Raw genomic sequence first — 26,210 nt, 5'->3', positions numbered from 1 at the left:
CTAGTGTAACCTCTGCTTATATTGTCAATTTTTTATATCCCCACATAATTCGTTTTTTAAAACGTTATTCAGCTCTATTCAAAAAAGGTGTGGTTATTGTAAAAGGGCTGGTTATGGGCAGGGCCAATAACAGACCGTCAGCTCCGCTCTGCAGCCTGTGACCGCGAGGCAGCCCTCAGGGGCGGGGTTATTTAAATGAGTAGGCTGTCTCTCCACAGTCTTTCTCCCTCCTCTGGTCTCTACTGCGCAGACTCGGGTATCAGGATCGCCAACATGGCGGAAGATTTTGGCTTCATTTTCATTGAATGAATGGGATGACGCGGCGATGCGGCGTCTATCTTTTTTTTTTTACAGTCTCTGCCCACACCAGATGGCTGAGCTCTGACCAAACCTCGCGTGGTTTATTGGTGAGCATTTCGGTGCGTTTAGGTTCATGTCTGTGTGAAAATAGACCAAAAAAATGAAGAAAACTCCCAGAATAAAACTTATCAACTGATTCGGCCCAGAGAAACGAACTACAGGTGAAAACCCTCTGAGACCAGTTCTTCTGCTCCAGACTGGTTTGATTCAGACCAAACACCCCAAGTGCATTTCTGTCAACAGGTTACCTGTACTAAGTACACTAAAACACACTAAAATTAAATGTTTTTCATAATTACTCACTAACAAGTGTGATAAATGTAAATCACGCTGAAAAGCAAGAACATTCATATTAATGATTTTACTATTTAAGGAATTTTACTTGGTGAAATATGGCCATGTTTGGAAAACCTTGCAAATCAAACCAACAAAAAAAAAAACATCTTCCAACCAGAACACATTAAGTCAATTGTCCCAATTTAAAGCATTAGATCATTAGAGCAGAGATAACTCTAAACTGCAGTGCACTTTACTGCAGGACTGAAGCTGAAAAACAGTAGTTCAATCTTACAGCAATTAAAGATTAGGCATATTATGAGGAAAAGCAGGCAACTCCTGCGAGCACTGCTCTGGCAATGAAGAACTAAAAAGACATTCAGGAAATAAAAAATAAAAAAGATGAGTCACAAGTCTAAGATAAGGTTTCAGAGGAGAAAAGAGTCCCCAGAGCTCTGTTAGAACAGAATAATAATAAGTTAAAACATCCCTCAGCTCAACATTACTGCACTGAGTCAGCAGCACTAGACTGCAGAGTGAAGAACAGTCTACAGGGAACCCATAGAGGAAAGTGCTGTAGTCTGTAGTCCAGGGATTTTATGGCTCCATAAATAAGTTTCCTTCTAATTTCATTTTAGAAATGTGGCTACTGAGTGAGGATTAGCTGCACTGAATATGTACGACTATATAAGAGACTGTCCATTTGTTATGGATGTACTGTACACGTCATAGCCAGGCAATGGTAATGATGGTAGATACAAAAAGGCCCCAAAAAGCATTTGGACACATCTTCCATAGTTGTTTAATCCGTTTTAAAATAAGGGTGAAACCAATAGGTATCTAAAGCCCTATCCGGACGGGATTAGTTTCTCCGGGGGTTCTGAGGTAATTTTCTGAGGTAAACAAAATACGGACAGAAGTATTTAGACACTTTAATGCTTATTCTTTCAAAATCAAAGGTATTAAGAGAGAATCATCATTGCACGTCATCCCAAACCTAAACCAACCAGATGTATTCGATGGAGCCCCATCTTTACAGAAAACACAGTTCCAGTGCCCTACAGGTTAGTTCTTGGGGGCTTTACATCAGATATGATTCAAATAGGATCATAGATTAATTTATATGCAACAGCTATTCCTATTCTTTTGCCAGTACTTCTCTACAGGGACTAAAAATGATTTGTAATGTGATGTCTTTAGTTTCTTAAAGTGTATATTTTAATTTGTTTCCAAAATAATTTAACAGAACTCTGCAGGTTTGTATTGGTGCATCTCAAAAAATTAGAATATAATTGAAAACTTACTTTATTTCAGTAATTCAGTTCAAAATGTGAAACTCATGTTATATAGATGTATTGCACACAGAGTTATCAATTATTCATTTTATTTCTTTTATTGTTGATGATTATGGCTTGCAGCCAATGAAAACCCACAAGTCAATTTTATATTAAAATCAATTGGTAATTTTAGAAGTGTGGGCAGTGTGCGAGGTCCTGCTGGAAAATGAAATCTGCATCTCCATAACAGTTGTCAGCAGAGGGACATGAGAAAAACGTGAATATATATTATATAGGTCCCTACTTTATCAATCCTGAAGTGTCCGAATGCTTTTTGTGGCCACTGTAAAACCAAACATCACCTGGAATTTGAAATATTGTTATATTGCAATAGAATCCATGTTGTGTTTAAGTGAGCAGAGAATTATTAATGAAATCATCTGAGTATTAGGCTTGTGTCACAAAAATCTTAAAATTCAGCTCTATTCACACAGCAACAGCAAATCTCACTGTGTCTTTCAGATTCACTGTGCTGTATTAGGACCACTCAATCACTCAAATTTACCAGAACCACCAACCTTAGTAGATCTGCTAGACGCTGGTCTACAATTACAATGTTTTGCTGCATCGCGAAAAAACACAGGCTACAGTCTAAAAAGCCCCTTTCACACAAGCAGTTTCAGAGTCTAATCTACATCTAGATTAAAGCTAACAATGTGGAAAGTTTAGAAAACTTTTTTAAATTTTGTTTTTGTACAGTTTAGAAATATAAAGCACACTTGCTTGTGTTTATCAGACTGAAAGTTCTCAATGAGGGAGCTCCTACTACTACTCAAATACCTTCTGCGATAATTTGAGTAGTAAAACCATGAAATATAGCTTGTGTGTGTTCATGGCTTCTTTAGCACAAATGCAAAGCAGTGTTTGCAGCAAAGCAGAACATCAGTACAACTGAGTATATGCGCTTTTCAGTTTCCAAAAAGTGACTAATTAAAATTCTGTGTATTTAAAATAATGTAAAAGTATGCATTTGTGTATTTTGGTACATAATGAACAAAAAAAAAGGTGTTTTATTGTTGACCTCATGTTCTGTCTATCAGCACTTACCATACAGCTCTGGAAATAAATAAGAGACCACTTCAGCTTCTGAATCAGTTTCTCTGATTTTGCTATTTATAGGTTTAAGTTTGAGTAAAATTAACGTTGTTGTTTTATTCTATAAACTACGGACAACATTTCTCCCAAATTCCACATAAAAATATTGTCATTTAGAGCATTTATTTGCAGAAAATGAGGAATGGCTGAAATAACAAACAAGTCGCAGAGCTTTCAGACCTCAAATAATGCAAGTTCATATTCATAAGGTTTTAAGAGTTCATAAATTAATATATGGTGGAATAACCCTGTTTTTAATCACAGTTTTCATGCATCTTGGCATTATTTCTCCGCCAGTCTTACACACTGCTTTTGGATAAATTTAAGCCACTCCTGGAGCAAAATTTCAAGCAGTTCAGCTTAGTTTGATGGCTTGTGATCATCCATCTTCCTCTTGATTATATTTCAGAGGTTTTCAATTTGGTCAAATCAAAGTAACATCATCTTTAGGTGTTTTCTTTTTTTTCAGAGCTGTACATGGCAATTATTAACATTCATCGTCCTCATAAAAAAAAGATAAGAGAACATACCAGAACATTACCAGTTTAAAAATAATGTGTGAAAGAGGCTAAACTGTACACCTAAAAAGACAGATCTATAAGGTGGGTGTTTCCAATAAAATCGCCGATTCATTTTTTTTTTTTTTTTTTTTAGGCCAACCTTCAGATGAACACAAACCTTGTGATCCATTAGCATAAACATCCTGCTAAATCAGAGCATGTAAATCCATGATTGCTGTAGAGCTTTAGCTTTTCTCACATAGCCACATTCACTCTCTCTTTCTCTCTGTGTGTCCATACATCAGTCTCCGTGGTATGAATCCATGGGAAAAAGTGATGGAATATCATCCTCTTCATCGCTGCTTGTGAGATCACAAGGCAAGGTTTCCTTAATTGACCAATCTTTAGAGTTTTCATCGAGTTGGGATGGCGGTCGAGTGTCAGAGTTCATTTCAGGGTGTGAGTCTGCGAAGGTTTCATTCTCCTTGTCCGTCAGAGAGCATCCTTCTTCCTCATTTTGGCTGCTGGACGAGGTCAAAGACTCTGGGGAGGACATGGGGGAAATGGCTAATGAAGAATAGCGCTTGACCGATACCCCTCCCAGCTCGGCAGCCAGACTTTGCACAGTTCTTCTGGACACCCGCAATCGGTACAACCCGTTTGAGGACTCGTCTGGTGCTCCTGAAGGCTTGTCCATGTCTCTGTGTCCAGCAGAGGGAGCTTCACTGCCCAGACTGGACCTCACGCTGGACATCATACTGTCCTCTGCCAGTTCAGGAGACCTGTGGTCACTGTCCTCCTCGTCTTCGTCCTCCAGTGTGTCGGAGGTGGACCGTGGTGAGGCAGGTGAGAGGGGGGAAGGGGGAGTCTCACAGTGGGGTAAATGTAGAGCCTGAGCGTGAGCCTGCATAGCCAGACCCAGTGCCGCGTCGGAGCAGGGGACGAGCGCGTGTCCAAGTCCAGGCCGGTTCTCAGACTCGCCCCTGCGAGCGTCTGCCGCTCGGTAACTGTGAAGGCCTGGTGCAGGCTGGGTATGGGAGCGTGTGTGCGCGTGGCCGGGAGGTGTAAGCAGGGGGATTTGACCCCGTAGTCGGCTCCCGCGGTGGAAGAGACGGCTCCAGAGGCGACCCAGCCTGCGGCGAGACGTTCCGCGGCGAGAAGAGTGGCGACGGATCTGCCTGCGCATGGCTGTGCGGAGATTCTGCAGGATTGAGGCCTGAGAGAGAGAGAGAGAAAGAGAGAATATGTAGAAGTATTTGTCCTGTACATATGTCCACACACACACATACACTACAAAAAACGAAATCTTTGCAAGGGAAATTATCAAATTTTAAGACGAAAATAAGATATTTTGTCTTACTAAGCATTGTGAGGGTTAGATTATTTTGCATATTTGAGGAATAATGATCTTAATCAGTCTTAGACTTTTCAAATTATTTTAAGTAATTTGAAGTTAAAAAAAAAGCATACAAAAATGAGGAAAATCAAGTTAGTCTGATTCGTGTGTCCAAATCTTAGGCAAAAAAAAAAAAAATCAGTGATTTTTAATAGATTTAGGTCTTACTTCACTCATTTTGAGACTTTGTGATTGCTTTTTAAGGAAATCTTACTAAGAAATTTTTGCTCAATCTAACTAAGAAAAAAATTGGTTAATATAAGAATATGTCTTAATTTACTATTTTGTCAAGTTTTTGCCAATGTTTTTTTTGCAGTTTAGTGAAGTATGTGAAGACCAGATAAGAGTTTTTACCTCATTAAACTTGATAATTTAAAAAAAGTCAGAAATCAAGTTATTCTGATTCTTGCGTCCAAATTTACAGCAAAATATCTGAGACTGCAAAATAAGTGAAGTAATTGCTTAATCTTACCAAGAAAACTTTTGCTTAATATAAGCATATGTCTTAATTTACATATATTTTTGTCTAGTTTTTGCCAATGGATTTTTTTGCAGGGTAGTGAAGAATGTGAAAACCACATTATGATATCCATAATCATCTCAAACTCAAAAGAACCAGAGATTTTTCCTCTTTTACTGTACAGTATAATAATATCCTCTATTCTTTTGGGAAGGCTTTTCTCCAGATTCAAGGATGTGGGGATTTGAGTCCATTCAGCTACAAGAGAAGTGGCTCACAGTCAGTGTTCCCGTCTATCTCTCTGTATAAACAAGCCAGACAGGGTTCTTAGACACACATAGCAAACTCAACAAACCATTTTTATAGACCTCGCTTTCTGGGGAGGCAAGGGGGGGCTTGCTAAAACGAATGCCACAAAGTTCTCTTACAGATTATTACTGTGTGCTGCCAGAGAGCGAAGAGCGATTCATCACTCAAGAGGACGCTCCAACTTCCAGTGGCACTATGCCTAACACCACTCTATAGTAGGGCTGTGTATTGGCCAAAACGTAGAAAGCTGGTAGATACCAATTCAACATATTCTAATACTTCCCTGGTAGAGCACAAAAATCTCTACAGATCCAGCATTAATAATAAATGATGAATCCAGTTGAAATCGCACAGAAAAACACAGTAAGGTGTGGCTTGCTTGTCTAACTTCAAGCATATTTTAATGATCAAATATTGGCTACTTGATATAGCAACGTTAGAACTGTCCACAGCTAGAATCCATAAAGCAAAATCATCTACTCTTCAGTCTTGGAAGCAAATTTGTTTGGATGTAAGAGACAGATTGAAATATGTGAGGCATATTAAATTGTAACATGTATTTTTTCATTCCATATTATGTGTATTTTTGGATGTATATATATATATATATATATATATACGTATATATATATACGTATATATATATATGCAGGTGTACGGCTTATGTTTTATGGTGTATATGTGAATTTAGACTATATATGTGCAAAAAAAAGGGTGGAGAAGTGAGTGTGGGAGGAAAGGGGAGGGTTTTCTTATCTTGTTGCTGTTCTTTCTAATTTTCTCTGTTCTGTAGAGTTATCATTTGGCAAAAAAAATAAATAAATAAAAAAAAACTTGATAAAAAACTATTTTGCATTGGTTTAAATGAAATTTTCGAAAAACTGTCATAGTATATAAAAAAATTACAAATCTGAGTAAAAGTAAGTTTTTATGCAATTAGAACAGTGGGCAATAACAGAAAATTACAACACTGGTGTCTATTGGCAGGGACCTAACACAACACAAAATAAACTACTGACTGACAACAAACTTAACATGTGAACTACTAAATTCAAAATCAATGCTGTGTTTTTGAAAATAAATACATTATATCAAAACAGAATATCTCAATGCCATACGATACAATATTGATGATTTAATTACACACCTACTTTACAGCAAACACTTCACACTACATATTGTGATCTTAGGTTATTACACAACACGATAAATCCTCATTTCTGAGGAGGTCGCAGGTTCGAACCCCAGCTCATGCAGCTTTACCATCAAGCTGCCAGTGCTCAGATTGGCCCTGCTCCCTCCGGATTGGTAGATGGCGCTCTCTCCCCACATAACTCCTTGGGTGATGTCCACAGCACAGGGCGTCTGTGAGCTGATGTACCGGAACCGAGCCGCTGTGCTTTTCTCGCGCTTTCCTGGCCTGAGTTTACTTTGGCTACAGAAGCCAACTGGTGGATGCCATATTCCATCTGTGAAAGTCTTCTAGCACAAGTATTGTTTTGTTTTTTTTTCTCTAATTTTTCCAATTTTCTCCCCAATTTACACGGCCAATTACCCAACCCACTCATTAGGACTCCCCCTATCACCAGTGATGCTCCAACACACCAGGAGGGTGAAGACTAGCACATGCCTCCTCCGATACATGTGAAGCCAGCCACCGTTTTTTTCCGAGCTGCTGCTGATGCAGCATTGCCGAGCAGCCAATGCTGCATCAGCAGCAGCTCGGAAAAAAACGAAAATGGGAAAAATTTGGGGGAAAAAAATAAAAAGATATTTGTGCTAGAAGACTTTCACAGATGGGATATGGCATCCACCAGTTGGCTTCTCAATCTGTAGCCAAAGTAAACTCAGATAAATGAATTTCAGCTATTTTGGCTGTGTACCAAATAGTCACAGACTCAATAATGTGATATGACATATTATAATTTTGAATAACGTCCTCATTTGATGGAGCCAAGAACACATCATCAACACTCATCAGATCTGTTCTGTATGCTTATGCTAATGTGGTTTATTTATTGGCTAAAATTGCCAATTTCCATTCACAATCAGCAAACACAAACACTTACATTAGACCAGGGCAGCTCTAGCAGGGTAGAAATCTGGAGCAAATTGACTAGTTGACGATGCTCGATTTTGTGCTTTTCTTAGCAACTGGGGGAGGGGTAGAAGAAGAGAGTGATGGTGAGTGAGAGAACAAAAGAAAGAAAAAAGAAAGCGTGAGACAAAGAGAGAGAGAGGTGTCTGCCAATCTGTCAAGTTCGTCAATCACGCAGCAGTCCGGTTCCTTGTTTCCATGGAGACAGGCTTCAGCTTTTCATCTTGGATGCAAATCAATCAGAAGTGAGAGATTTTTCACTCTTAGGGTTGTGAGGTAATAAGCTGATTTGTCTCTGGCTGCATACACAGCGCGCTCTGCCAATACCTCATTACTGCAGACCCAGTCAGATTTATATTCTACTCCCTCTGTGCCCTTCAGTCCTGCCCTCTCTTTACACCACAGCCAGACAGCATGCACCTGTACTGATTTAGTGTGCACTCAGCAAACACAACCCCCAAAATCAGAAAAAAGTTGGCACAGAATAAAAAAAGTTTTTTACATTTAGTATGATGTCTATTTTAAGGCAGACAGTATGTCATTATTTCAAACATGTAATGCCAAAAGTCACTTTCCTACATTGCAAATGATAATTGAAATTATCCAGATTTCAACTGGATTTCTGCATAAATTGGTCATTAAATGTGTTCTGATCTTCATCTAGGTCACAACAATAGACAAACACAGTCTGCTAATTCCAAACAAAAAATGATATGTTTGCACACAACATGTTCCACATGCTCCAATATGTGAACCCCTAGGCTAATAACTTTTCTAAGAACTAATTGAGGCCAGGATGTGTGATGAATCACTGGTTGAAAATAACTGAAGTAAAGGGTCTGATAAAGACATTAGAGCACCTGTGCTGACTGGTTACTGTGTTTTTTTCCTATGTTGAGCGTGGGGTGAAGAGATAAACAGGATATAATTCTGTCTTAAAATTCTCCAGATAAAAGAGACTGACACAGATAAGCAGCCTACATCCGCCCGCATTACACAGCTTTAATCCCAGGAGAAATCCTCACAGGATATGACACATAAAATACTGAGAGTGGATTTTCCGTGAGTGTGGAAGTCAAACATACACACACAAAAACGTTCCACAATAGAAGGAATTGTCCTCAGACTGCTCATGTTTACTGTAGGAGTACTATAATTATATTACCGGTCATCCAGTAAAGCCGAAGCTTATTTTAGGCTAGAATAAGTATGTGTGAAGAGTCCAGAGTAGGAATTAATTAAAAACAATTAAATAAATTATGAGCCCTTTCAACGAATCACTAATTTCTCCCTTTTGAGATTTTTTTTTTTTATGAAAATATATTTGTTAATTAATGATAACATTTACATTAAATAACTTAGAATAGTATAGATAGAAAATAACTGATTTCTCAAAAAAAAAGTCTCTCATATATTTTTATAAAGTGGCGCTAAATCCCCTGATTTTTACTCACGCCATCCTCATCTCAAATTTCAAAAAGGCTAAAAAAATGTGAGGGGTAATTTGTGATGGGTACTGGGTGATGTATGGGTTTAGAGGCAGAGCAGGAGGGAGAGCTGATTGGCTGAGCTGCAGAAGCAGCAGTGTGCCTCTGATAGTGGTAAGACCCAGATGATTGGATGTCAGCAGGGGCGGTATTATTGATATATTATTGGTATGATTGCTATAGCACGGTTGAACCTTAGAGGGCGCTGCAGAGGCAGAAATTACAGAATAAAAGCATTTTTTTTTAAGTTAGGAAGCCTTTATAAAATTTTAAGCGGGACTGGTTTCATTACTTTAGAGGCAAAAGTGTGGTTTAGGGTTTTATGGCTCTTTAATTGAAATGGCTCATATAATAAATAAATAGAGTGATGTGTGAAAATGTGTGTGAATCAGTGAACAGCTTGTATACCTGATTGGGGTGATAAGCAGGGAAGTCCTCCACTGGAGGTATAAGACCCTGAGCGATCAGCTGACCATACGAGGGTGGAGCTTCACGCTGCACAAACTCCGCCTCCAGTCGAGTCATCTGTGTTTCAAAAGCTCTGCAGAGAGAGAGAGAGAGAGAGAGAGAGAGAGTGAAATGAGATCCTTTCAATATTTTTCGGAACATAAGAAGCACTTAAAATTCTTTAATTTTCCCCCAAAAAACAACAGTATGATTTATAATCCGGTGCGCCTTATGTATGAATTCAGTCAGTCAGGTTGTAAGAAGCAGTAAAGCCACTCCGCAAAAGTACAGCGTTATAAAGGAGTTTCAGTGAAGTTTAGTATTAGCATTAGCCGATAATTGCAGTGCTAGCTCTTTTGATGTGCAGAGGTGAGTATATCTGACTGTAGTCTGCATGTTTACTGTGATAAAACAAGCTATGTGTGACAAACCGCTAGCTGTCTTACCAGAACACTCAGGGTTCCTCAGTGTAGCACATAGCTACAGTGCGGCGACATTTACTAGCACTAAGCGCTGCTAACCGCAGCTACCCACCTCTATTCACCCCCAGCATTCCAAAAAGTAGTTCTCTAGGCACTGCCATCTTGAAATCAAGTCACGATTACTCGACTGACTAGCACAAGAAAATATATTTCGTAGTCTGTTCCTCTATCTTACCTATTCGTTTGTGCTCGTCATGTGTATAAAAAGTATTTTTAATAAACCACCTTTGCACTTTAAAAACTCTCAGTGCCTCATTTAGAATTTCAGTGTTCTTAGAATTCCACCAATGAAGAGTGGAGCTACAGTTGCAAGAAAAAGAAAGTATGTGAACCCTTTGGGATTACTTGGATTTCTGCATAAATTGGTCATTAAATGTGTTCTGATCTTCATCTACGTCACAACAATAGACAAACACAGTCTGCTTAAACTAATACCACACAAAAAATTATGTTTTACTGAACATGTTAACATTCACAGTGAGGGGGGAAAAGTATGTGAACCTTTGGATTTTAGCAGCAAAAACCTCAACCAAACGTTTCCTGTAGTTACAGATCAGACCTGCACAACAGTCAGGTGGAATTTTGGAGCATTCCTCTTAACTAAACTGTTTCAGTTCAGCTATAATATTCTTGAGATATCTGATGTGAATCGCTCTCTTGAGGTCATGATGCCACAGCATCTCAATTGAGTTGAGGTCAGAAGGTCAGTTTTTCTTGCAAATGTACTTTTAGCTTATTAATGGGGTATAAAAAATATTTTTTGTTTTGCATTGGCAGAATCATGCCCCTATTGCTAGCATTGTAAGCATGTTGGGAGCATTAGATAAAAGCACTGGATTTCTGAATGCTGGAGATGAACAGGGATGATTCAACAAAAGTTTGTACTCATTATCATGTTTTACTACACCCCAGGTCCATTTCACATTGAGGTCTCCTTTGCGTTGGTTTATATAAAGTCCAACAAATCTGTGATCAGATGATCACTGCTGCCACAAACTAGCATTTAATTTAGTTTGAAGGGAAACAAGGGCAATGCCATTAGAGGCTAAATATAGCCATCCAGAGACAATTAGCGGCCTCAAGGTCTTTCTCTCTCCGCCTGTCACTCTCTTTCTGTCCATCTCACCCTTCTGTAGATCAGATCAATAGTGTGAATCCTGACTGCAGACACACAAACCTGCGCTGCTGTATCAGCTTCACAGCTTCAGCAGTTTATCAACTGAAGCTCAATTCTGTTGTCACCATTGAGTGTGAGAAGAGAGTGTGTGTGTGCGCTCTCGTGGTGAGAGAGAGAAAGAGAGACAGCGCGAGAGCACACAAGAGCACTCTGGCACAAATCTAATAAAGGCTGTGGAAAGAGGAGAGGTGATGAGAGAAACTGAGAGTCAGCGAAGAACAGATGGGAGAAAGAGTGATGTAATGTAGAGAGAGAGGGGCGAGAGAGGAGCTAAACTGTGCTACAGGAACAGGAATCGTGATTGAAATAATGATCATGTCAGATGGACAGAATGTGAAGTGTGCTGGGAGACAGAGAAGAGTGACAGCATGACAGCAAAAAATAAAAAAACACACATATGATGTCAGATTTTATCTTAGGCAGCTGGTGGTGAAGAAGCCCTTTAAGAAGCCCACAAACATGTTCATAAATACCATCTGCTTCAGACTCCAATGGCCAAATGCACAGTGATCAAAATTATGGGTGGAGAGAAGAGTTTGACAGATGTGTAGGTTGGGCTAGTCTCTCAATACAAGCATCATTAGACAAGTCAGATTTTTTGCTCAGTCTGTCAATGTACATGAAGAAGTTTCCCTAAAAGAGTATGTATGCATATTGATGTATACAGTTGGAAAAAATGAAAAGAGTTTTTGAATCAGTTTCTCTGATTTTGCTATTTATAGGTTTATGAGTAAAAAATTAACATTGTTGTTTCATTCTATAAACTACACACAACATTTCTCCCAAATTCCAAGTAACAATATTGTAATTCAGAGCATTTTATTTGCAGAAAATGAGAAATGGCTGAAATAACAAAAAAGATGCAAAGAAAACAAGTTAATATTCATAATGTTTTAAGAATTCAAAAATCAGTATTTGGTGAAATAACCTTGTTTTTTAATCACAGTTTTCATGCATCTTGGCATGTTCTCCTCCACCAGTCTTACACACTGCTTTTGGATAACTTTATGCCATTCTTGGTGCAAAAATTCAAGCAGTTCAGCTTGTTTTGTTGAGGTTTTTTTCAATTTGGTAAAATCAAAGAAACCCATCATTTTTAAGTGGTCTTTTATTTATTTTTTCAGAGCTGTATATATGCACGTCGCCTCTGTAGAGATGTTATTATAAAGGATGAGTGTTTGTAAAGCTTAATATGATGTCTGTTTAAGAACAAATTCCAGAACATCAACAAAAAGCCTGCAAATGGAGGAGGGTCAGTCTATGTGCTAGTGCGGAAGCCCCTCCCCCCTTTGATGTGGAGATCTGTGTAAGTGAAGTAGCCAAACCAAGCAGAAAAATCTTTTTTTTGTGCATTAATGAGCAAAATACTCATTCATGGATTGTTTGTTTTTAATCAGACTTTATCTGTGGGTTTAAATATGTTTCGGAAATAGCAATCTGACCTTCTGTAATGGGTTGGGGAGCAGTAGCTCTCCAGCCCAGAAGGTTGTAGGAAACAAGTGCAGAGCAGCAGATCTCAAAGCAGGTAAACCCAAGAAAAAGGGGAAAATAATAATGGGCATAGATTCGCTCTCACGAGCTTCAAAGATCCAGCGCCGAGTGGCTGGTTGGCGTTGCTTTTGAAGTGTTCACAGCAGGTGTTGGTAATTAGCCAAATCAACCCTCGGCGCTGGGCTGGCGCGCCCTCCGATGCCCTGGAGGATGCCTCGATCTGGCACCAGCCCTTACACCTTCAGTTTTGAATGTTTTGGTGTTTTCCCGTTCACATAGATATGTGAATGGCAACTGTGTGCCATGAAAAAAATCAGATTTGTTTTAGATAAAGGTAAGAAATTTGGTTTTGGCCCAATCATACCCCTTTTAGCACAGTAGCCAAACCAAATCTGATTATGTCCAGATTGTTTTTTGATTGTATAAAAAGCCAGAAACCACAAAAATCAGATCTCTGTGTATAAAATGTCTTTTGAATAAAGCTCTCAGTTTTTTTCTCAGTGTCCGGAAAGCCAGAAATCACAGAAATCAGATCTAAACCACATTTGGATATGGTTTGAATGTGATTATAATCATATTTGTACAGATGATTCTCTGTCTGGAAGCTCTGGCCACTCAAACCAGATTTCAACGTATCTCTTGATTCAAATAACAGAGTAAAGGATGTGCGAGAAAGATCTCTCAAGCTTATTTACTGACGCTAACCTTCCAATCATAGAATTGTTTATGATGTCCAGACATACAAATTCGATCTGATTTCTTCAATTAACAGTGTGGACTTCAGAGTCACCTCTAAAACAAATCCCATTTTGCCTGCAGTCTGAACACAGCCCTAATGTTCTGTTTGTGAGTGAATGGCTAGACTCCCCTGCAGAAGCCATTTAATCATCATTTAATTAAAAATGCCCAAATCATGTAGTAAGTAAACTGATCAGCAGCTGTTAAGGTTGAATTATCCAGGCTTACCGGTACTCCCTTGTCCGGAGCGAATAGAGCTTGAAAGCACAGCCCAATGCGATGACCAGCAGCAGGCCGCACACCAGACTGCCAATTAATGCGGCAGTGATGACCTTGCGGGGCACGGCGGCCGGGCAGTCTCGCTCATCGCTGCCGTCCAGACAGTCCTCCTGCCCGTCGCACCGCCACGTCTCAAAGATGCAGAGGTTGGTGCCGCAGTGGAAGTTTCCTGGCTGGCAAGAGAAGCAGTTCTTTTCGTCTGATCCACCTGGACATTTCTTCTGGTTGTCACAGCGCTCTGATGCCTGATAGCAAGCTCCACCACCCCCTTCACAAGGATACTGTCCTGGTGGGCACGGTGGGCAACCCTCCTCATCCCTGCCGCCTGGACAGTGCCAGTACCCATCACAGCGCTGCTGCTTCGAGTAACAACCCTCATCCGGACCACAGGGGAACTCACCTGGGAAACAATAACCCTTCACCTAGAGGGAGAGGCAGAGAAAAATAGAAGATATTTGATGTGCCTAATATAATAATATAAAAATAATAAATGAGAATTCTTGCCATCACTGACAGAATCAGGAGACAAATGTGATTGTAAATGAAACAAATGTAAGGTAAATGAAAGTAAAATGTAACCCAAAAAAAAAAAGATTTTTTACTATACAGCTCTGGAAAAAAAGACACCACTTTAAAATGATGAGTTTCTTTGATTTTACCAAATTGAAAAGCTCTGGAATATAATTAAGAGGAAGATGGATGATCACAAGCCATCAAACCAAGCTGAACTGCTTGCATTTTTGCACCAGGAGTGGCATAAAGTTAACCAAAAGCAGCGTGTAAGACTGGTGGAGGAGAAAATGTCAAGATGCATGAAAACTGTGACAAAAAAAAAGGGATATTCCGCCAAATATTGATTTCTGAACTCTTAAAACTTTATGAATATGATCTTGTTTTCTTCGCATTATTTGAGGTCTGAAAGCTCTGCATCTTTTTTGTTATTTCAGTAATTTCTCATTTTCTGCAAATAAATGCTCTAAATGACAATATTTTCATTTAGAATTTGGGAGAAATATTGTCCATAGTTTATATAATAAAACAACTATGTTATAGGTATATGTTGTTATAATAAAACAATAAATACCTATAAATAGCAAAATCAGAGAAACTGATTCAAAAACTGTAGTGGTCTCTTAAGTTATTCCAGCTGTATATGTGTTAGTGTGTGCTGTTTTGGTATTTATGGATCAGATACAGCAATGCTGCTGGAGGTTTTGAACACTGTGTCACTGTCTACTTTAGCAGAGCACAGACTAACACATCATCATCACCATGTCAGAGTCAATGCAGTGCTGCAGAACAGGGTAAAAGGAGGACAATAGTAAAGTATGCAGAGAAACAGATAGAGCACTACAGTCTGTAATTACAGAACTACAAAATGTCCTGTATGCTTTATAGAGTGCAGAAACATCAAAATATGTGTGATCAAACTTTGTCTATACAGTTTATATGGTTAAAATGATGTAATCCATAATGTCATACATGGCAATAAAGAACTGCTAACCAAAACTAAGTGGGAAAAAGAGCATTATTCCTGACCCCATCTGAAGTGCTTACAGCAGCTTTCACAGATAAGCTAAATCCACACCTGGTATGATGCGTTGAAGCCGTGACCTTGGCTGTGTGGTCTGGCGTGGTACAGTACGCTCATCTGACCCTGCGATGACTCCAGGACAGCAGGGCGGTGGTTGTTGTGGTGGGACAGACTCTGCAGAAGACGCTCAGCTCTCTCCCCCAAACCATCATACACACACAGAGAATCCCCCACACCCAGCTGCAGGTCCAGACGCAGGAGCAGGGGCTTCGTATCCTAGAGGTCAGTGAGTGGGGGAAGGAGGAGAGAAATGAGGGGCTTAAAGGTGAGGAGCAGTGTTGAAGAGATAAATGAAAAAATGAGCATGAAGGATTACAACAGCTGGATATTTGTAGCTGATGCAGGAAAAAGTTTTCTTAACAGAGAAAACATTTAAAAAGAGGAAGTATAAATGAGAGCTTGTGTCTAATGTCTAAAGTCCAGTGTTAAGCCGTGACTGCTAACAGTTAGGTTAGCGATGTTAACTGTGTTTTTCTGAGCTGGATTACTCGCCGGGTTGACGACAGACCAAAGTTCCTATGTGAGTCTTCACACTGCCCTGTCGTTTTTAGATAACGGACATCTTTTTGACTCAGTTTTGCAGCTTGGAATTCAGTAAAACGAGTCTGCTGCTGAAAACAATCCTAACTTTAGTAATTAATGGCTTTACTAAGACAAGACAAGACAAGACAAGACAAGACAAAACAAGAGGTTCAGCAGTTAAAGCACTGGGCCACTGACGACAAGGTTCTGGTTTTAATATCAGGGTTTGGTAGACCTCAACTGTTGGGCCCTTGAGCCAGCCTAATTCAGGGGCTGCAGTAATGGCTGTCCACCACGTGTCCGGGCATGTGTTCTGACTGTATTGCTGTGTGTCTCTTTTGAATGTACGTACTGTACCAGTACTGTACCAGTACCAGTAATGTACCAGTACTGTACCAGTACGTACTGGTGTGTATGTGCATGTTCATTGCCTCGTGTTAAAGGCAGAGGCAACATTTCTGTGCCCAGCACAAGTCTTTTGTCTTGTCTTGACTAGAAACACTCGTATTAATGGCTTTATTAAGATTCTATTTTGGGATAATCCTTATAACAAGGAAGAGTACAGATGCTGGTTGAGCTAGATGGTTTTAATATTAATCCAGCAGCTGAAAGGGGAAAACAGTAAATTGCTTTTTTTTTTTTAATTAAATTTTTTTTCCCCGTTTTCTCCCAATTTAGCTAGGCCAATTGTCCCACCCATTCAGCTGCTACTCAGCTGTATATCCCCCATCACTGGGTGATACTGCAACACAAGGAGTGTGAAGACTAGCACATGCCTCCTCCAATACATGTGAAGTCAGACACCGCCTCTTTGTGAACTGCTGTTGATGCAGCATTGTCAAGTAGCATCACAACGCACTCGGAGGAAAGCGCAGACACTCAGTTCCGACACATCAGCTCACAGACGCCTTGTGCTGATCGACATTAATCTAGGAGTGATAAGGGGAAAGAGCGCCATCTACCCAGCCGGAAAGAGCAAGGCTAATTGTGCTTTCTCAGAGCTCCGGCAGCTGATAGCTAGCTGCATGACTGGGATTCAAACCAGCAATTTCCCGATCATAGTGGCAGCACTTTAGACCACCGGACCTACTGTACCTGTGTGTCCAGAAGCCAGGTGCAGTACAGGTCCGTCCCGCTGCTCCTGTTGGGCCTGAAGAAATCAGGTGAGGCGAAAGTTCCGTAAAAGTTGGCGAGACGTTTTCCGCATGAGATGTCAGGGCAGTGGGCCTCGTCCGAACCGTCCGGGCAGTCCAGCGCTCCATTACAGCGCAGAGTAGAGGGCAGGCAGCGGGTGGACTGGGCATGGCTGCACTCTAAGGTGCCGGGTGGGCACAGGCTGGCACGGGCAGGGGTGGGAGAAGGAGCGCAGCTCCTCTCATCAGTGTTATCACCGCACTCATCTAAACCATTACAGCGCCAAGAGCGCGGCACACACTTCCCATTACCACACAAATACTCATCACTCTCACAACTGCTCTCACCCAGACGACCTGCAGAGAGAGAGAGATAAAACTGTCAATGAGAGAAATAATAAGCGAGAAATAAAAAAAAGAGGAAGAGGTGAGAATAATTCCATACAAATTCCACTTTCATTCTTGAATAAACTAAATAAAATGACTAAAATGTATTCTGTCTTGCTCTTTAAAGAAAAAATCTTTTTTTACCACCCCAGCACCTATTTACATATTCTTTGCAGTGGTGGTGCACACAATTGTACATCCCTGAAAAGGGATTTTAATTTTAAACACAGCAGCCGGCCCCCTTTTGCCTGAAATGGTTTAGCTAAAATTGCTAGGCTAGCAGTATGGTTAACCCAAGTATGTAATGCTGACGGTCTCAGCTGAGCAGGAGCACGATGTTAACCATTTTTCTGAGCGAGTAATCCATGTTGATGACAGACTGAAGTCCCTGTGTGTGGCTATATATATATATATATATATATATATATATATATATATATATATATATATATATATATATATATATATATATATATATATATATAGCCCTCCTGTCTGTTGATAGCTTTAAGTTTTAACTCTGTCTTGGCATCCAATAAAGTGCTGTTGATACTGTGGTGTGAAATGGCTTAAAAAAATAAGCTCTGTATAAATTGTTCTTTATTTTTACTTTCAACCGAGTCAAATATTTTTGGTTGCCTAGAAATCAATGAGGAAGATATAAAACAAGAAAAAGAGAATGTCACACAAAAAGTCTTCACTTACTGCGTATGTAGGAGAGTCGGAAGCCCTGGGCCAGGCCCGAGCTGTTGCCCTGCGAGTGAAAGTGGACCCACACACGGCCCCTGGAGGAGATGAATGGAGGGGGCAGCACAGAGCCGCACACTCGATACTCCTCCTTCCAGGTGGGACCCAGGAGCAGCCAATCGCCTCTGCACCCTCCAGACTCCTCCACGTCAAAGCTGTGGAAGCTGCCGAGATAAAAGTTCCCATATAATCTTTCATGGTCAAGTCTAATAAAATATAATTTTTTTAAATGTTGCTTAAATAAATGCCTTTCATTTGAATATAGATAAAATACAGCTATCAATAAGCAATTAATTAACTAACTACTGTTAGGTAGCATTGTCTGCAGTGCTGTTTGGTTAAGTTTAATTATTTTAAGTTGAAATAAAATAATAGTAATATTTCATAATCAAGAGGTTTTGAATGTTTTAGACAGTTAAATGATTAAAAAAAATAATAATAATAATAATGTGATTTAAATGTATCTGTCCACCCTTAAAACCCCACCCATTTAAGAAAGTAACCTTTGACTTGAAAATTGTAATTCTTCTAAAGTCAAACAATTGCTGGATGTTAATCTATACACATTTCTATCCAGAACATGTTTATTTGGGTGAGTAAAGCACTTCTGTTTATTTACAGTAAGCTTAGAATATAAGGGTTTCCACTATGGCTGGGTGCAGCAGCCTTAGCATTAGCGGCTAACTGCTAGAGCTAGCCGTGGTTAGCGGCTGATGCTGCCAGACAGTGCTACATTGAGGAACCCTGAGTGTTCCGGCAAGCCAGAGCGATATTAGCTACTGGTTCATCCCATGTAACTTGTTTAAGCACAGTAAACGCACAGACTACATTCAAATATACTCACCTCTGGACCATGAAAGAGCTAGCATTTAGCACGATTAACAACTAATTTTACGGATTTTAAGGCGCACTGTCGATTTAGGATTTTAGATGTGCATTATAGTGTAGGAAATACAGTATGTTTTTGGAACAGAACAGGGTCACCATAAACCCTTCAATATGTTTGTAAATAGCAGTTTTTACTTTTGCTATTGTCCACCCTGTCGTGCAGCCAGCCACGACTGGGCAGACACATGGAAAAATTTAATATAAAGTCTGAAGTCTTATAATCCTGAAGAATACTCTAAAGAAAGCACAATATTCTAAAAATGGTCCATGTGCACACACATCTCATGAATGCAATCTTTTTGACACTTGAAGGCACAAATTCTGGCAGTTGGCAGGTTTGCAGTGAGATGGTATTCCCCAAAGCTCTGCAACAGTTCTGGTGTGCTCTGTAAAATGTGCAAGTGAGTCTGTCTCGGTCATTCTCCATCTGCCCCTAGTTCTGGATGAGTGGAGCAGAGAAAGCTGAATACATATCTACTCATGCTGAACCGTGCAGGTGCAGACACCAAATAAAGAAAAAAGGACTATGCTCAGAAGCTGCACCATCCATCACTAGATTAAATTATGTCATGCTTTAAAAACAATTCAAATCAAAAGAGGAGGAGTCAGAATGATATTTTATGTGAGGTCTGGTTAAGCGTTATATCTCGGAGGATGAACACAGAGAACTTTACCTTAGCTAAATCCAGTGGTGTCATAGGAGAGTACATACCATCTTAGAAAACGCCAACCCAATATGTATGTGGTTTCAGAAATATGCATACATGAGCACACACCTCAGGGCTTAATAATTAACAAACATTGATACAGCTCTGAAAAAAATAAGAGAACACTTCAGTTTCTGAACGAGGTTTTTCTGATTTTGCTGATTTTTTTTTGAGTAAAAATAACATTGTTGTTTTATTTCTATAAACTACAGACAACATTTTTCCCAAATTCCAAATAAAAATATTGTAATTTATAGCATTTATTTGCAGAAAATGAGAAATGACTAAAATTACAAAAAATGCAGAACTTTCACACCTCAAATATGAGAGACATTTTTTTTGGTGGAATATCCCTGGCATTTTATCAGTTTTCATGTATTTTGGCATGTTCTCCACCAGTCTTACACACTGCTTTTGGATAACTTTATGCCACTTCTGGTGCAAAAATTCAAGCAGTTCAGGGTGGTTTGATGACTTGTCATCATCCATCTTTCTCCTGATTATATTCCAGAGGTTTTCAATTTGGTAAAATCAAAGAAACTCATCATTTTAAGTCCTATATTTTTTCCAGAGCTGTATTTCATAAATCTAAGAATACAATGCTCTAAAAATGGCTGCTAAAATTTGATACAAAATGTGGTCCAACAGCAGTCATACAGTGGTTATTTAGGTATATAACTTGAGCTAAATTAATTGGTGTGGTACAAACCATCATTACCCATTAGCTACATTTGAATTTTCCATTAATTCTACTGTAATGAGCAACATGGGAAGTGTGACAGTGTGTGTATACTTGTGTGTGTTTACCTTATAGTGATGACCTCTCCACGGTTTCCCTGGATGTTCCATGAACAGTTGACCCCAGCTGGGTAGTTCAGAGGCCAGGACGGACTGTAGATGACGCCTCTTCTCTCAGTGTGTAGCTCCACTTTACCACTGCAACCAGCTGAAACACAAACACAGAGAGCAGAGAGAGAACATTTTAAAGCAGCAGTCCCTAAGAACTTTTCTTTAAAAATGAAAACCATGGGCTCCAAGTGGTCCAGCGGGCTACGCACTGCCACTATGATCAGGAGATCGTCGGTTCGAATCCTGTTCATGTAGCTTGCCATCGGCTACCGGAGCTCTGAGAGAGAACAATTGGACTTGCTCTCTTTGGGTGGGTAGATGGCGCTCTCTCTCTACATCACTACAATGGTTAATGTCGCTCAGCACAAGGCGTCTGTGAGCTGATGTATCAGAACAGAGTCGCTGCGCTTTCCTCCGAGTGCACTGTGATGCTACTCTGCAAAGTGCTAGTCTTCACCCTTCTGGTATTGGGGCATCAGTCCTAATGAGGGTTGGGTAATTGGTTGTGTAAATTGGGTAGAAAATGGGGAAAAAAATAGATACTCTTGATTTTTGAAACCCAATCGGTCATTAGATAGTAAACTTTTCTATAACTTAGTATAATTGTGTGATTTTTATAATCTGACAGTTTTTAATATAGTTACAAAAATATTAATTATATTGTAACATAACTTTGACCATGTAGTCCAGCTCATGTAGCATATTCAAATAAAAATAGAACAACCATAGCGCAAAAATCATAATATGATATTACATCGTAATGCCTGCACCATACTCATCTCACACACACACACACACACACACACACAATTCCTGACCGCAGGACAGGTGTGTCATAGTGGTAGAATTTGATCCACTCTCTCTGGGTGTTGAGAGAAAGCCTGCGGGAACCCACTGACACACTATCCTTCATTTAAATGAAAAAGTGTGTGTGTGTGTGTGCTGGACACTGAATGAGCATTAGCTGAGGGAAGAGGTGAGGTAGAGATGTGGGCAGGAAGATGGAGAGAGGGATAAATGAGTATCAGAGAAGATCATAAAACATCAGCTCCATTCTTGAGTGTGCAACTCTGCACAAACACTCTCAGGAGAGAGCAGGCCAGTACCAACCTGCCAGTGTTAAGTGAGAGTGCTCCAACTACTATTAAACAGTAGGAAATGTGGATGAGGATGTGTGTATTTGTATATGCACCTGTGATTAAGACCTGCAGAACACACAAAACACTATTGCTGTGACCACACTGCTTCATTCTGTGCATGTGATTAATTTAATCAATATAATTTACAGCTTTATAACTTGAATTTGTTGACTGTACAGCAACTGGTGTTTACAGACAATGAGCCTCATTTATTAAGCATCTCAGAGTAGAGGTGCTCCATTATCATCTCTTATTAGGTGAACAGGATTTAATAAGCATTAACTGATCCTTGATCAGCATTCTTACTACAAGAATTTTGAATAGAACAGGACAAGTATTTTTGTAAGTGTTCCTGAGCCCATGCAGTGATTATACACACACACACATACACACACACAGTATCTATTACATCTATTACACCTCAGGCAGATGAAAGAGAAAACCTTCACATAGTTTGAAAGAAGGAGACGATGAAAACTGAATAACTAAAGAGAGAACTGAGCTGCACAGTTTATTATTAGTTCATTAATAATAACCAAATGATTATTTCAAGTCAAAATACTTCACTTGACCAGTCACAGCGTGTGTGTTTCCGTGGGCGTTTTGATTTATAGTGTTGGTAAGCGGATAATGTGGTGTAAAGGTTAATTGAGTTAATCTGATTAATCAAATTACTGTTTTAAAGCAATTTTCTAAATAGGATAATTGACCCAACAACTGTCATTCTGAGTTTTGCGTGTTCTGGTATGAACTATACTCACAGGTAAAGGTTCTCACTCATTGTATCTCCTGTTTCTCTTTTATCTCCCTCATATTCTAATCCCATACATAATTCTGCAGTTTCTCAGCGTTTTCTGTCCATTTTGCAGCTAGCGCGAGCGCTTTAACCAAGAACTGAAGCCACGGACCACGAGGTGCCGCGTGCTGCCGCTGTTGTGCCGAATCCGACTCCCTGCTGAACCCAACTCTGCTTCGCAAACAAAATCGGCACAACACTACCCGCTGTACAATTCCGGGAGTGAAAACAGCGCTTATGAATAATTTAAACACGAAAATGAGGGTATTCTATCAGTAATTTCAGTTCGTTTTAGTTAGTTTTATAAACAGACAATACAGTTTTAGTTAGTTAAGTTTTTTCTTTTAATTATCGTTTTTATTAGATTCAGTTTACACATTTTTTTTCACTTTCAGTTTTCGTTATTTCGTTCGTTTTCGTTAACAATAAAAATTGGTTACTCAGCAACATTGTGATTATAACACCGGAGCTTTATATAAAATAAAAATATAATTAAAAAACAGATGCCTACATCTCGGACTATTTTCTAGAGCCCGAGGATTGTGGTGGGAAATCTCGCGATTTCGGGTCGGGCCTCGGCTAGGTCGGGTTCGGGCAGAGAATCTAAGCTCTAGTCTGCTGACACAGGATTTCACAGTGAGGAGAACACCACCAATTATTTCTTTCTCTGAGCAGCATCACCTGTGTACATGTGTGTCTGCAGAGACTTAACCGAGGTAATGATCCAGATTTAGAGAGCAGGCCTTGACTCACAGTGCATTAGAGACAGAGAGAGAGAGGGAGAGTGAGAGAGAGTAGGAGAAAGAGAGAGAGAGGGAGTGAGAAGGACAGAGCGAGGACACTGCTGGTATGGAACCCAGCGTCTGTAAATACACTCTTAATTATCTTCAGTTTGACTCGAGCCAATCTGCCAGCTTGTGCCACCCACCACAGTCAGCAAGGTGAGCGTTATCTGCCATATGGGCTCCTGAGTGTCATCAGTGGCCAGGCTGGGACACTGGAGGGGTATCAAGCAGCAATCAAATGCCACACAAGCACAACACACTGCAAGCAGTGACCTAAATAATCAGTTATATCATTTGCAAGTTTGACGGTGTCATGAATCATCATTTAACCTAACTACACTGCTGGTGGGTAGAGAGCGCATGTTGCTGCCATCTGCTACAGATTTCTACAAGGAATAGTTTGATAAAACAAATAAAATTATCACAGTGATTTATCATTTATCCCATGGAATGACTTACTTTAATCTATACATTTTTTAATCTATAGAATGTGATTGCATTGTATGCAAACTGATCACTGATTGAGCGTTACCTCAAAGGCCGGCTTGTGAACACTCACCTGTAAAAGGTGTGAAGTTTTATCTTGTGAATGAGGCTTATCACTGGTCAGCATGCCCATGGCACTTAATCTACACTAGTCTTATCTCCCATGATATGACATTTGGCATATTAGTGTATACAGTGTATAAGTTCTTCAACACTCAAAAAACTCAGGCCAGTACGACAAACATTAGCAATTGCTGTAAAAGGTGTGCATTTGCATATTCCTTCCCACACTTAGAGTAAAACTTCAATCTAACTATCCAGTACACCTTATGAATGTATTTAAGGCTCACTTTAAGCAACAGTAGTAAGGAAGCAGGGTTGTCGGCATGTTTCACTTCCAATTCAGCAGGTCTCACCGCTGGGAGCGCCTAAGTAGACAAAACTGTACTTAAAAATAAATAAATTAAATAAATAAACAAATAATATTTTTTTAAAAATCAGTCAAACAAGCGCTGGATGTTAATCTACACGTTGTTTCTCTTTTATTTGGGTAAGTAAAGCACTTCACTTTACTTACAGTAAGCATAGATTTCAAGTATTTTAGCATGGTTAGCAGCAGCACTAGCGCTTAGCACTAGCAAAGGCTGCTCGACAGCACTACACTGAGGAACCCTGTGTGTTCCAGTATGCCAGGGCGCTATCAGCTAGCAGTTCTTCCCACATAGCTGCAGACTACAGTCCGAAATACTCACCTCTAAACAGAAAAAAAAGCTAGCCATGCAGTTAGCAACTAATGCTAATACTCCTCCAGCCTCCAGTGTCACTGGGGTTAAGGCTGTGTCTTCATTTCTCTTTTTCTCCTCACACAGAAAGTGAAGTACCGGGCTGAGCTAGCAGAGCCAAACCCCACGGCTGCCAGGAGGGGCCGGCTTTTAGTCAAAGCTAAAGAATCATATGGACTAATTGCTGTACCTCCCCTGGGGGTGCATATCAAGTTTATTGATCCACGTCAGTGTCAGTCTCTTTAAAATGTAGCACACCTTCTCTATGCTTGTGCCGCTTGCTGGATAACAACATTTTTAAATCATGATTCAGATTACAATTTAATACTAAATTCAACAGAAAAACCCACGTTTAATATCTACTGCAGTCTCAGAACAATTTAACCTCTTTATAAAAAGCATCTTTAGTACTTAGTAGAGCTGCAAATGTGATGTATAGCCAGACACCAGCTTCTGGCAGCGTTCCTGAGTAATCTTAGCCCATTTCTCATGGGCAGTGGCTTCAAGTTCAATAAAAATACTTTAGGGGTTTGCATGCTGCAACGGCATTCTTTAAATCCCACCAAAGAGTTTCAGAAGAGTTTAAATCAGGTTATAGTGATGACCACTAAAGAATCCTTCAGGACTTCTTCTAAACCCAAGCTTTGTTGGTCTTGGCTGAGCTATGCTTGGAATAACTGTCCATTCAATCTTCCTCCTCAAGACAAGCCATTGATCCAAAGAGACTGAAAAGGTTTTGTTTTATTGCTCTACAGAACAGAAACTCAAAACATCTGTGAATCGTTTTTGTGCCCATGCATCCCAAATCAAATGCAATATGTTTTACCATGTTTTGCACAAGAGCTTGGTAAAGTTGTCAGTGCCCATAGTAATCAAGTATTTTAGAAAAAAAAAAAAAAAAACATAAATTGGTAGAAAATGTGATATTTAATTTTTGTTTTTTATCAGTACTATTTAAAACTGATTAAACCAACATTCAGACTCTTAGAAGGTTGGTAAACGTGGGAGATGATAACAATGGGGTAGTGGAAAACAAACCGGTGAACAAAAAGTGAGTAGAGAATAGAATCAAGGAAAGCATGTAGCATGCAAAGGAAAAGCATTTAAATGTTAATAAATTGTTTCCTTCCTTGCACCTAAATGGTTTCAATAATAGATAGGAGCCAAATAAACCTTTTTCTATTAGTGTCTTCAAATGCTTTTAACTTAGAATGCACATTTTTGATCTAACATCTAAGTGACATTGAAGGAAGGGCTTGTACAGATTACAGAGGCTGTTAATTCCAAGCAAAGCACATCTATGGCACATCTTCAATGAAAGAAAAATGCTTACATTTTTAAGGTGGCATGTTTCAACATGGTTCCCACTCTGCTCAGGTAAAGAAGAAGGCGTAGTGTGTGTATGTGTGTGTGTGTGTGTGTGTGTGTGTATATAAAAAGGCCTATTGTGCCTGTGTCTCTGT

General features: G+C 39.6%; 1 protein-coding gene across 1 annotated transcript in view; it reads right to left on the bottom strand.

Moving 5' to 3' along the window:
* Positions 1-716: 716 nt before the first annotated feature.
* Positions 717-26,210, bottom strand: part of lrp3 (low density lipoprotein receptor-related protein 3) — a 29,588-nt gene continuing 4,094 nt past the window's right edge. Inside the window, exons 2-8 of the mRNA XM_007244875.4 lie at positions 20,718-20,856; positions 18,274-18,479; positions 17,144-17,538; positions 15,521-15,742; positions 13,882-14,354; positions 9,727-9,859; positions 717-4,784 (exon numbers count right to left, since the gene is read on the bottom strand). Of these exons, the coding sequence (XP_007244937.3) occupies positions 3,870-4,784; positions 9,727-9,859; positions 13,882-14,354; positions 15,521-15,742; positions 17,144-17,538; positions 18,274-18,479; positions 20,718-20,856 (2,483 nt within the window). The 3' untranslated portion in view covers positions 717-3,869. The remainder of the gene's footprint in view (positions 4,785-9,726; positions 9,860-13,881; positions 14,355-15,520; positions 15,743-17,143; positions 17,539-18,273; positions 18,480-20,717; positions 20,857-26,210) is intronic.

Source organism: Astyanax mexicanus, chromosome 23 (genome assembly GCF_023375975.1).
Source record: "Astyanax mexicanus isolate ESR-SI-001 chromosome 23, AstMex3_surface, whole genome shotgun sequence".
Taxonomy (NCBI): Eukaryota; Metazoa; Chordata; class Actinopteri; order Characiformes; family Acestrorhamphidae; genus Astyanax; species Astyanax mexicanus.
The sequence above is the reverse complement of the archived record's forward strand: the minus strand, read 5'-3'. Positions and strand labels throughout refer to the sequence as shown.